General features: G+C 32.4%; 2 protein-coding genes across 2 annotated transcripts; one reads left to right on the plus strand and one right to left on the minus strand.

Moving 5' to 3' along the window:
- On the plus strand, positions 2,361 to 7,061 carry LOC109331832 (AP-1 complex subunit mu-2). The gene is made up of 11 exons (XM_019566575.1): positions 2,361 to 2,634; positions 2,722 to 2,868; positions 3,006 to 3,068; positions 3,636 to 3,812; positions 3,907 to 4,010; positions 4,751 to 4,858; positions 4,981 to 5,077; positions 5,373 to 5,470; positions 5,625 to 5,766; positions 5,874 to 5,996; positions 6,553 to 7,061. The coding sequence occupies exons 1-11, from the start codon at positions 2,506 to 2,508 to the stop codon at positions 6,649 to 6,651; spliced, it is 1,287 nt and encodes a 428-aa protein (XP_019422120.1). The 5' UTR covers positions 2,361 to 2,505; the 3' UTR covers positions 6,652 to 7,061.
- On the minus strand, positions 9,656 to 13,515 carry LOC109330662 (L-tryptophan--pyruvate aminotransferase 1-like). The gene is made up of 5 exons (XM_019564922.1): positions 13,398 to 13,515; positions 12,979 to 13,282; positions 10,602 to 10,885; positions 10,114 to 10,415; positions 9,656 to 10,008 (listed from the first exon to the last, which is right to left on the minus strand). The coding sequence occupies exons 1-5, from the start codon at positions 13,508 to 13,510 to the stop codon at positions 9,818 to 9,820; spliced, it is 1,194 nt and encodes a 397-aa protein (XP_019420467.1). The 5' UTR covers positions 13,511 to 13,515; the 3' UTR covers positions 9,656 to 9,817.

Consider the following 13,515-nt stretch of genomic DNA (forward strand, 5'->3'; position numbering starts at 1 on the left):
TAGGGAGAGCTTTATCCTAATAACCATTAAGACTTCAAAGTTAGTCTCATAGTTATGTTGATGTTGGCCTTGCATGAGTTAAAAGTTCAAAGGATTATTGAAACCATAAAACATAAGCCAGGTCTTTAACATGATTGAGTGGAAAATTTGTTTCATTGTGCAGGTTAGCCAATCATTTAACTAGATTTAGCCAAATTAGATTATGCCATGAGAAATATATATATTAAGGAATGGGTAAAACATAATTATAATTATAGCATTAATAATTCATTTCAGTTAGTAAAAATATAGTCTTACCAATTAGTTGCAATTTAGATCATTATGTCCATACCCACACAATATTCACTTAAATTAGGGTGGATAAGTATATGTGCCTTTTTAAATGGAACATAAAATATCATCATGTATATTCTAAATATGGGTAGGGCAAGAATGCAGGTTGTACTAAATAAAACTAAAAAAATATATACAAATTTATATATACTTAATACAAAATAAATAATATATAATTTGCATACAAATATAACAATCATATAAATGATACAATACATACAAAATATAAATGCATATATATGTAAGACTAAGACTACAACTAAAAGGGATGAATTAGTTGACTAGAAATTATGACCACTTTTTCTGCAAAATGAATAGTTAAAGTGCAGCGATAATATTGCAGAAAATAAACAAGAATAAATCAAAGATGTAAGAGAGAAGAGAGTACACAATGATTTTATATTGGTTCACTTTCTTGTCCACCGAAGGCTACATCCAGTATACTTGCATCACAAGAGATTTTTCACTAAATATTATGAGTTGTAATTACAATATCTCACCCCGATATCGTTATGTACTTTACACACTCACTAATACTTATACCCTTGAAAAAACACATTTCCAAGTAACTCTATCCCCTTTCTATTCACACCCCGTGAAAGAAATTGATTACAATGAATGCATAATTTGAATGATGGCTTTGGATAGCTTTTACAAGTATGAAATGTAATAATATTTACAATCCAATCAACTCTTTTGTATACTTAGTAATAATGTTCTTTAAGTTTATAAAACTTTGAAACACTTTACTTCAAGCAACTCAGAAAAATAGCTTTGAAAGTTTGAGTTGCTTAGAAGTGCAGAAAATTATTTCAAATAAGTGTAGGAAAGTTGTGAGAAAAGAATTAAAGAGTTGTTTAAAATGTTGTTTTGATTGTGAGTTCTAATGCCTTTAAATAGGCTTTTGAATCAATCATTGTGCATTTATGAAAGAGTTTCAAATCTGAAAAACTGATGTAATAGCTCTCAGTAACCGATTGCAGCATTGAGCAATCGATTACTCAAATGTTTTTGTCCAACAGTGAATTAAAATTCACTTAGAGTAATCAGTTACTCAAATTTGAGTAATCGGTTACTCCAATTCAAATATTGTTGGATAACTGATTCTCACTCTGTAACATGTTAGTCAAATTTCACAACATGTTACACAATATTTTGTTTCATTTAAAACTTAAAGTATTTCAATTCCTTTTAAAATATTTTGAGCATTACTACTTTAGTATATTAAAGAATATAAGATAGAAGTACTTATTTAGACTTAAACTAATTTTCTTGAAGCTTTAATCTTATTGGTCTTATTAAGTATTTTTCTTTTTTGCGACCTTGGTGTCTTCATCAAAACCTTACCAAGGTTAGGAGCAAAGATATTCTTCACAATATATAATACATATAATATAATACAAAATATGGAGAGTACATAATTTACACACAAAATATAAAAGGAATAATACTTATGCATGTATATAATATACAAAATACAAATATGCATATACATTATAAGAAAATGATTGTACTTTCTTACATTTGATATACAAATGCATATATAACAAATAAAACATATTTTCTCACATTAGACAAAATATATATACATTTACATATTTGATATTCAATACTTTATCCAATAATACAAGACTTGCTAGTTTTGTCCGCTTAAAATGTACAGGACAAATAAGGCATGTTGAACAATATTTGAAGATGGATGAACACATTTTTTATGTTTTATCCGCCCAATAAATACTCTGGCGGGTTGTTACCCAATTTGCCAATGGTAGTTTCTTGTATGAAGGGACATATACTATTGGATTACTTTTTTCATTTTCTTTCCAAAAAATTATGTGATAGTTAGTAGTTTTTTAAACTAAAATTAGATTTAATATTTCTAAAACATACAAATATTATCTAGTCCAGAGAAAAATATAAAACATATGGTCAAAGAATAACAATAAATTGATTTAATAATTCATAACTTACAAAAAAAGTTGAAAAATAAAAACTATAAATTCATTTAATAATTCAAAACTTCCAAAAAAGTAGAAAGTTAAAAACATTATTTTCTGGTGGCGCAACGTCGTCGTTAGGTGATAGTCCTCCTTCTCTTCCTTCTTTCTTCTCTAGTTCTAACTCGCAACGCTAATCTGATTTAGATTTTTTGGGATCCAAATCGAGCGAGCTATGGCAGGAGCAGCTTCTGCTCTTTTCCTTCTCGATATCAAAGGCCGCATCCTCATCTGGCGCGACTACCGCGGCGATGTCTCCGCCGTCGAAGCCGAACGTTTCTTCACCAAACTCATCGAGAAAGAGGTCAATCATCATAAACACCTTTTATTCATGTTTCTTAAATCAAACTTTACTAATTGTTTTGAATTATTACGATTTTGAACGGTGTAGGCTGATGCACAGTCTCAAGATCCCGTTGTGTACGATAACGGTGTTACCTACATGTTCATACAACATAGCAACGTTTACCTCATGATTGCAGCTAGACAAAATTGCAATGCCGCTAGCCTTCTTTTTTTCCTCCACCGTATAGTTGATGTGAGCAAACTAATCTGAATTTGCTTATCTCGCTCTTGATTCCAATCGTTTAAATTGTGAATTCGTGATTTGTTTTCAATTACTTTATTTATTACTGTTATAGTGATTCATCAGTTCGATCGGTGTCCTTGTTGTAGGTGTTTAAGCATTACTTTGAAGAATTGGAAGAAGAATCGCTTAGGGATAACTTCGTCGTAGTGGTAATTGCTTTGCTAAATTCATTTAATAGCACTTTTGGTTTGATTAATTTTGAGAGATAAACCACTTCTCTTATTATTGTAACTGTAAGGAACTTAAATAAGCTGATCCAAAAATAAACTAAATAAGTACACGTTTGGTTAAACGGATTAATTTAACGCTTATTGAATAAAGGCTTATCTCTGACAAGCTTGTTGAAATAAGCTGAAAATAATTTATAAGACGGTCATAAGTTATTCTCATAAGCCCTTCCGGACACCTTTTTAAGTGTCTATATGATATGATAAAAAAAAGCGGCTCAGTACATGAGGCTCCCACTTAGAACCTGTGATCTCATGGTCACTAAACAACAACCTTATTATTGAACCTGTAACAAGGGAGATGTTGTTTCCATGATTTGAACCCGTGATCTCTTGGTCACTAAGCAGCAACAACCTTACTGTTGCGTCAAGCTCACTCTCTTTATATGATATGATACGCTGAAGTAAATTCTTTATAAGCTCTTCCAAACGCCCCCTAAGTGGCTAAGTCTGTCATTTTCATATTCTGGTTTCTTCTGTCATTGGCAGTATGAATTGCTTGATGAAATTATGGACTTTGGATACCCTCAGTATACTGAGGCAAAGATTCTTAGTGAATTTATCAAAACGGATGCTTATAGAATGGAAGTTACACAGAGACCTCCCATGGCTGTGACTAATGCTGTGTCATGGCGCAGTGAAGGGATAAACTACAAGAAAAATGAGGTGATTACTAGAAAAGTAATGGATATATGTCATTTTTAATTATATTTGATGCTCTAACTAAGCTGATAATTTTACTTCTCTGTTATATGTTTAGGTTTTCTTGGATGTGGTGGAGAGTGTTAACATACTTGTTAATAGCAATGGACAAATAATCAGGTCTGATGTTGTTGGGGCACTAAAGATGAGAACATATTTGAGGTTTGCTTTCTACTTTCCTCGAGATCTATTGAAGTTCAGGCTATTGGTTTGAGATTGGCTGTTAACTAACTTGGATTTCTACCATTGATTGCTCGATCTAAATTTTAATATGTTGGTCTATGGGCTACTCCATGCTGATCTTAGTTTCCTGGTTCAGTTTTGTTATTCTTGTGTCTATTTGTGTGTGTGATTATTGATGAGGAATGAAGAGGCATACATTAGGAAACCAAACATGGATTGAGTATTTTATATCAAATATTTCTTAAAACTTGTTGTATAATGTATATGAGGGTAAGCCTCAACATAATGGTAAGGTTGCTTGTCTTGTGACCTGGAGGTCGTGATTTCAAATCCTGGAAACAACTTATTTCCTTGTGAGTGCAAGGTTACGTACATTTTCCTAGATCCCATTAGGTTGGAGCCTCGTACACTAGTCCATCCTTTTTTTGTTGTATAATGTATAGCTAAAATTTGAGGAATGCAAATGACATTATCAATTTGAAATTGGAGTATGTTATGTGCCCACTGCCTGCACATGCTTACTGATTGATTTATTCATTTGGTATTCTTGAAGCCAAGCTTTTTTTAGGATCTTATGCTAAGCGTACATGTCCCTTGTCACCCGTTAGATAAAATGTAGACAGGTCTAATCATAAAATGCATATTGCTCTCTAATTAACTTCCATGCTGCGTATGTATCCAAAAACTGAAATGTGTCATTCTTGATTTATCTAATGCAGTGGTATGCCTGAGTGTAAACTGGGCTTAAATGATAGAGTATTATTAGAGGCCCAAGGTAGAACAACCAAGGGAAAGGCAATAGACTTGGAAGACATCAAATTTCATCAGTAAGTATGCTTGACTCTCTTGTCTTAAAAAATTGATCCTCTTAAGTCAACATTTTACTTTACACAAGTGTGTTTCTTCTTCTTGATACTACTTCTCAAATTATGTCTGGCATTTGATGAAGGTGTGTGCGTTTGGCTCGATTTGAAAATGATCGAACAATTTCCTTCATACCACCCGATGGAGCATTTGATTTGATGACTTACAGGCTCAGCACACAGGTTCATATTTTTCTCTAGTTATGAAATAAGTTTATGTCTTTAGGGGTCACACAACATAATTGTAAAGATAGATGAGGCTAGTTAAAAACAAAAAGGCGAGACCTATTGTACGAGGCTACCATCTGGTGAGGTCTGGGGAGGGTCGTTGTACCCAGCTTTACCTTGCAAGTGGAGAGGTTGCTTCTAAGATTTGAACTTGTGACCTCCGGGTCACAAAGCAACAAGTTTACCTAGATTTTGAAGGAAAGAAGAAAATAAATTTGGAGCCTGTTGATTCTAACATCTATATTTTCAGGTTAAGCCATTAATCTGGGTGGAAGCACAAGTGGAAAAGCATTCAAAGAGTCGGATCGAGATTATGGTAAAAGCTAGGAGCCAATTTAAGGAACGTAGGTACTGAGATTTCTTCTTTTCATATATCTGTTACTTTTGCTTCTAACATGGGAGAACTGTTTCCCTCAAGTTTATGTGCTGCTGGGTTTTCCCCCTAGATTTTAGGCCACCCTAAATATGTTCACTTCATTGACTAATGGAATTTATTTTACAGCACTGCTACAAGCGTTGAGATTGAGTTGCCTGTGCCTGTTGATGCAACTAATCCAAATGTTCGAACTTCAATGGGATCTGCATCATATGCACCTGAAAAGGATGCATTAGTCTGGAAAATAAGATCCTTCCCTGGAGGCAAGGTATGGGTTCACTTGGAAATAGCATTGTATCCTTGAAAAACACCTATCTTCATACCTCAATTTGATTGTGATTTATTGGATTTGTTTCCCCTCTTTGATACTTGCAGGAGTATATGTTACGAGCAGAGTTTCGCCTTCCCAGTATAACAGATGAGGAAGCAACTCCTGAGAGGAAAGCTCCTATACGCGTCAAATTTGAGATACCATATTTTACTGTTTCTGGAATACAGGTATTGCTCCATAAACATTGTTCTTCTTCATGTATTCAGAATACTCTTAGGCTATCTTCTCAGCATTAGAAATTGTGTTCGCTTCCTTGAATGATCTATATCAGTGATGATTAAGTTTAAGTGAATGTCAGCTCTATTATAATCTTATGTTATTCAACCTTTTGCCTGTCGGTAGGTACTGTTTCAAAATTAGATGCACCTGTCATAGTTCAAATTGTTGTCACAGTCCAAGTGATATTAAAAAAATCACAACAAATTTTTATAAATAGTAATACTAAATTAGCAAAATGTTTGATAGTCGAAAAGAACAGAATTTGACATCAGAAAATATCAAAACTAATGCACGATTTTAAATTTATACTGTTTTCTAGACTAATGGTTGAGTAATAGTTGTTTGAACAATATGATATATGTAAGACTATACCATCTGATTAAAAATTGACAGCATATTGGTGAAATTATTTTTTTTACCACATAATGTGTTGTTCAGTCAGTTGAAGCTTTGATTAATTTTATGAAAGATGCCAACCAACATGTAAATGTTTTGGTTTTATAGGTAAGATATTTGAAGATTATTGAAAAAAGTGGGTATCAGGCTCTACCGTGGGTGAGATACATAACAATGGCTGGAGAGTATGAACTAAGGCTTATTTAAGTTCTTGTATATTCGTTTGATGCTTGAAATCCACCGAATAATTGTGTCATCTACAATGATCAATGGCTTCAAACTGGTGGATGGGAGACGGACTTTTAAGAGAAATTAGTTGAAGTTTATTTGGCCAAACCAACTCTATCTGTGATAGTTTATTGGCAACAAATTGTATGTTGGTCACTGTCTATAAAATTCTGCTCATCTGAAAATCAGGAATTGGCTAAGTTTAACAGAACTTCCTATTAAGTCCTTTTGGTCAAATCTGTGTTGATTTGGAAAATGTTTTGTTCTTGGTTTTTTTATTCACTCTTGCTTTTTATTTACAATTTGTCTATCTTTTTCATAATTTTAAAATAGTAATTTGACTTACATATGTAAGAGAATGTCGGCTTTTGTATTACTGAGATTCAATATGGGCCTCGTTATTTGTATTCTTGATCTGTCCATTTTCTTGTATTAATATGGAAGTAGAAACGTGATTTTAACCACTCATCTAAAAAGATGGTTGTAGGTCAATGAGTGAAAATCATAATTTGTCTGTGTTTTTTTTTCCTGATAAGAAAATTGTATTAAAATATAGCACAAGGGGTGTCTGTCCAATATATGGAAGATCAAGAAGTGATCTTTTTACAATCTAATTTAATACAGTACATTGGATCAATATACCAATTTGCAAAAGTAAAAAAGGTAGAGTTACAAAAGAAGATAATCAGATCCAAGATTTAGTTTGAATCTTATCTATTAAATAAACATAACTCACTTCTTTGTCCATAAAGATAACTTTGTTCTTCATAGTCCAGATTGACCATATCACAGCAAACCATAACATCCTCCACACTTTGGCAACTTGAGAGCCAACAAGAGAATTATGGAGATTAAAAAACTCAACCTTAGTCGGGGGAGCCTGAACTTGAATATGTAACCAGGAGTAAAAACCTTTTCAGACATTTGATAAAAATCACAAGAACTGAATAAATGATCAATTGACTCCACATGAAGGTTGCAAAGAATACAAGTCATATCATCTACCCTTACAATTATGTTCCTTTAAATAACTCATACTTAGTCGCAAGTAGTTTTCTAATCAGCTTCCAAACAAGCAAAATATATTTGAAGGCACAAAGTTTATCCAACATTTATATAAAGTGTTACCTAGAGATGAAGAAATTTGATTCACTTGAGCCAAATAGGACGATTTGACAACATAGCCACCTGAGGCGTCTAAGCCCGACCTCCAATTATCCAATGTGTCTTTCTTGCATTTATGATTATGAATCAATTTGTACAGATTCCTAACCAAAGTCACTTCTCTACCAAACAGATTCATTCTCCACTAAATCCCCCAAGACTACACATCATCAGTCCAGAAGCCACAGTCTCCTACAATTGCCTCCTTGTTTGAAGCTAAAGAGAATAACCTGGGGTATACCTCCTTGAGACTCTGTCGACCCACCCAAGTGTCTAGCTAGAAAAGTGTATTAGACCCATCACCAATTTCCTTCAAGATATTTTCATCAAACCAACTATCGCTATCACCCATAGAGGACCCCACTTTTGTAAGATCATTCCACCACAATGAGGCCACATTACCCGAAATCGAGGACCAAATGTTCCCATATCTAGAATTTAAGACCTTCACCCAAAATGCATCCTGATTGTAAATTCTACGCCATCTCCATTTCCCAAGCAAAACATTGTTGAACAAAAGAAGATCTCTCACACCCAAATCATCCAGCTCCTTAGGTTTGCAAACATCATACCAAGGTATCCAAGGAATACCTTTACTACCTCTCTTATTACCCTAGAGGAAAGATCTTTGGACACTTGCAATCTTAGCTAGAACCTTCTTTGGAGCTTTATAAATAGACAACATATAAGTAGGAATATTAGATAGAACAGAATTCAAATGAATTAATCTACCTTCAAAAGAATTAATTTACCTTCAAAAGAATTAATCTACCTTCAAAAGAAATATGCTTGTATTTTCACAATGCAAACCTTTTCGACACCATTTCAACCATTCCCTGCCAAGTGGAAATTCTTCTTGGGTTTGCCCTGACCGGAATTCCCAAGTAAAGAAAAGGAATATTACCAAGTTTACAAGTTAAGAAGTTTGTCGCAACTGACAGGAAGGGCTCCTCCACGTTGATACCAAACAAGAAACTCTTATGCAGATTTACCTTTTAAGCCTCTGTGTTTTTATTAGGTTGTGTGTGTGTAAACTGTAAAGTGAGTAAAAGAGTATTGAAATTTTGAACAGGTGTCTTGCGAGTTGGGATTCACTTGTAAAAGACTACTTGAAATTTGAAAGGTAGAAGATGTAGAATCTGTCAGTTGAAAGCATTGCTATATCCAATGACGCCTAATAGAAAAAATCATTTTAACCCGAACAAGGCTATGCTATTAACATAAAACAAGACTATGTTTGGTAAATTAAGTCTTAAATCAATAACAATAAAAAAAACAGAAAAAATATTAAATATATAATTTTTTAATTAATATTTTCATTAGTATAATACAGATTTTGGGCATACTTTGAGATAACAAGTCCTTATTTATTTACAAATAAGCAACGTTTATCCTCTTAGGGCATCAACAAGCATACAATAGTTAAGACTTACCCAACCACATGACTTTAATAATCAGATTTATATCATTATTTTACTTTTAAAATTAAAATTCATATTCTTATTTTATTACTTGGACCCACTTTCTTTCTTCTTTATAGTTGAGATCAAGAAAATAAATTGAAAATCTCTTTTGGAACAAAATTGTTAATTAATTTTGGGCTACAAGGAAAAGGAAGCAAGCAGGGAGGAACACTTCAAAAATATACCACAGAAATCATATTTCGAATAAATATTTTAAAACATAAATCACTGCTGAAATTTATCTATAACATATCCTATGATATTTTTATATTTTACAAGAGGGGTCTTAAGCCCAAAATATAAAAGTAGAAAAGTACAGACTACAGAGAGAACTCGTTGGTATGGAAATCTCATCATACTCCTCATGGACACCCCATGAAATTCATAGTTTTATTTATATAAAATGTGACACTTAACACCTTAATTGACATACTAATATTTTATCACATCTTATCATATATACTACATATGTATTATGTAATAAGTCGGTGCTAGAACTAACATAATTTACTTCAATACTATATATCTCTCTTAGCATTTGAAAGCCTAACTAAGAATTCATTGAACACTTTATCCGAAGCTAGCATGCTAAGCCTAACATAATTTGGACCAACACCGAATCGTTCCCCTCCTCTTGAAAGGATCTTCAATTTTCTCAGATAACCCTCAGCATCATCTATGCCTTCCTCACACTTTAACCATGCAAAACCTTTTGGGATTAAAAAGCAGACATGCATATTAGTACCCTCTACATAAGTTATATTGCTATAATATAAAAGTAAAAGGGATAAAAGAAAAGGACTAATTTTTTTACCTGGGTATGTTTCAGATGACTCATTAGTGAAGTTACAGTATGCTTTTGGGAACTTGGCCACAGTGAAGATCTTACTTTGTCCAATAGCTGCCCTTAATTTCTCCCACCTTTCCCTCATTTTGCTTTTGCTATATTCAAAGAAGAGCTCAGATTCAACGGATCCATAATTCTGGTAACTATCACAAATCACTTTAATGATCTTAGCAACTCGAGTTTGTGATTCTTTTGCCACCCCAATGGAGCTCATCTGCACAAATCTAGTCATCTTCCTAGCAACTTCAATGTCCTTCACAATAGCCCACCTTCACAACAAAATAAAAAAATTACCATATACATAAATGTTTTACATCGTACAAAATATTTCAAATAAATGATGAATGATTATATAAATTTTGATATTGACAATGCATAAATATTATACTTATATGAATAACAACATATACAAGAAATCTTTTTTGATGAAAGAGGGGTGTCATTGACTGACTCACCCAATACGGGAACCAGCATGTCCAGTGCATTTGGAGAAAGTGAAGAGCATAACATCATGATCAGGTTGGTGAGTAATGGGAGTGTATTGTGGCCAGTAATAGGCTAGATCATGAATCAACTTCCCTTCAGCTTCAGACCTCACCACAGGTATCTGAAGAGTCCCATCAGGGTTGTTTGGGGAGCACACTACCTCTATGTAAGGTTCATTTTTATCATAAACTGCAGCATCACCACCCCACTGATACATCCTTGAACGTACAACCTCAACTTCTTCTTGGTATTCCTGCAAGTAGAGTATTTACATAAACCATTCATTGTTCAATTCCAATCAAAAGAAAACTAAAAAATGTTTTATTTCTTTTTAGTCTTAGTTAGTATATTGGTCATTTATTTGTAAATATAAAAATGCTACTTTTTAAGTTTTGTGAAGCATACGATCAAGACAAATAGACAATAAAGTCTTATTTTCAAGATAAAATTTTAAAATCATATTGTCAACAGTAAAAATAAGATAATATATTTGAATTTAAAAAATAAATCAAACAGCAAATAATTTGGGGAGGTTGACCAAATAGAAATTATAAAAGTATAATAGACACCGGAAAGACATGGCCATGTTACATGTTACATGTTTGCATACAGAATCTAGAACTTCACGTGTCTCTCTGAATATGTCTATTGCATGTTCCATAGGTGCCTAGTGTTTCCAAATGACATGTCTGTCACTCACTTCTTGGTCTCTCAAAAAACGCAAAGATTAGTGATGTTCACATAATATATAAATTTTATATCAATACTTCCTTTTTAGGTAATATAAGATAAGTAAACCATACAAATATGTAAGATGTGAGAAATAATGTAATTAAGCTTTTTTAAAAGAATAAATTAAGGTTTTCTTAAAATAATTACATATTTATTCTAATATAAAGATACCATTATTCAATAATATAACTGTTCACAAGACAAACAATATTCCTATTTCCCATAATGTTAAGGTTTCAAAGCTATTTGAATTAGTATTTAGATAATGAGGCATATGATATGAGATTTATTCATATTATGCACCTCCCTCCATAGAAATCTATTAGATCATATTATAGATTATCTTTGACCCCAATACAAAATAATATATTTTGACTTATAACAATCATTAGACTAAAGATTTGATACATATAAGGTTTTATTTAAAAATTAACTAAAAATAAGATGAGTAGTTCAATATAATCATTCCGGATTCAATGAGACTAATGTACTAACCTATTCTTGACACAGCTCAATTACGTTACTTAGAATAAGCAATAGATGGTAGCCAACTCATTATTAAGTTGGAACTTTGGCAATTAATGAAGACCCGTTATTGTTGGCCCGTAAACAGAGCAAAATGGGCCTTTGTCCATGAGACACGTTTTTCAGTGTGCATACGAAACGCCGACTCATCACACACTGACACACCCCACATGACAACACATACATTAACATTTTAAATTAGTTGACTTAATTGCATCACCACACTCCTAATTTTGACTCAGTAAATAATACATGATATCTACATAAATTTTGTCCACAGCATAACTTAGGTACCATTAAATGAAAAAAAAATTGGGTACAATTTTACTACTAATGTTATTTTTTAAAATATCAATTCGTTTTCAGTAATATATAATGGTTCTGTTAACTACAGTTAAGAAAAATATTCATCACAAAGTAGTATATTTAATATATTGAAAGGTATTAAAAAATTACACTCTTTTACTGAATAGTTAATCATTGAAGAAGACAACAAAATATATTAACCACACTGGTGTCATGAAATCAGACAGTACTAATTGGTTGAACTGAAAAACTGGTTTCTATATCAATAGTTGGTTTCAAATTAAACTTGTGGGGATCATATCGACATGTTTTCTTCTAAAATTAATTTTTTTTAGTGAATCATAATAATCATATTGACTAATATGCAATTTAATTAGTAAATCATAACTAGTAACTTAACACTCTAACGGACTTGATGATGTATTAACAAAATTGAACCAAATTATTCAAAAAAAAAATTAAATTGAAAATTTCAAACCTACAAACAAATAGAGTAAAAGTTAATGCTATGCAAACTATCCTAAAACAAATTTAATTATGAACTTATAATAATAATAATAATAATACATCTTCCTATGCCAAATAAACAAAGTATAAGTGATATATTCTATTTTAATTTTCATATATCACCATATTTTTTTCACAATAGAGTAGTGGGGTAATAATACATAACTAAGTAACTAATGTAAAATGCTAAACATAATTTAATCGAAAGTAACAAATTTATCTATTATGGTTCCTCAGCAAATAGTGGTGATGATAGGAAAGAATAAAACTAGTTACCGAGTAATAAGGAGCAGAAGCCACAACATTGATGGGTTGAGAAGAATGAGAATGAGAGAGAGCAAATAAAGCAGCCTGAAATAGTTGTGTGGATCCATTTCCCACCACAATGTGTTTATCTTCAGTTACTGCGTTTCCTATCACACTGTGTAGCCTTTTAATTGCATCACTCATTTCTGGTAACATGAACCAACATACATTGCTAGTGTCACTAATATAACTCATCAAATCACTTCCTTTAATCACCACTGTACACTCTTCACTCATCTTCTTCCAATATGTTCCCAACACCACTGGGTCACCCCTTTTGGTTATAATCACAATAAGCCATTAAGAGAAGTATTAGTTAATAATAATAAATATATATATGTTTATATATGATGAAAATTTGACAGAAAGTGAAAGAGTGATGTTATTACTGGTCAAGATTGATGATGGAGTTGGTGAGAGGCAATGTGGTTCCATTGGAACAAGGGAAGGAATTCTTGTTGGTAGGAACAGTGGGAGAAGAATTTGCTTTCACGACCACCATAGTTG

This window comes from Lupinus angustifolius, chromosome LG17 (assembly GCF_001865875.1).
Source record: "Lupinus angustifolius cultivar Tanjil chromosome LG17, LupAngTanjil_v1.0, whole genome shotgun sequence".
Taxonomy (NCBI): Eukaryota; Viridiplantae; Streptophyta; class Magnoliopsida; order Fabales; family Fabaceae; genus Lupinus; species Lupinus angustifolius.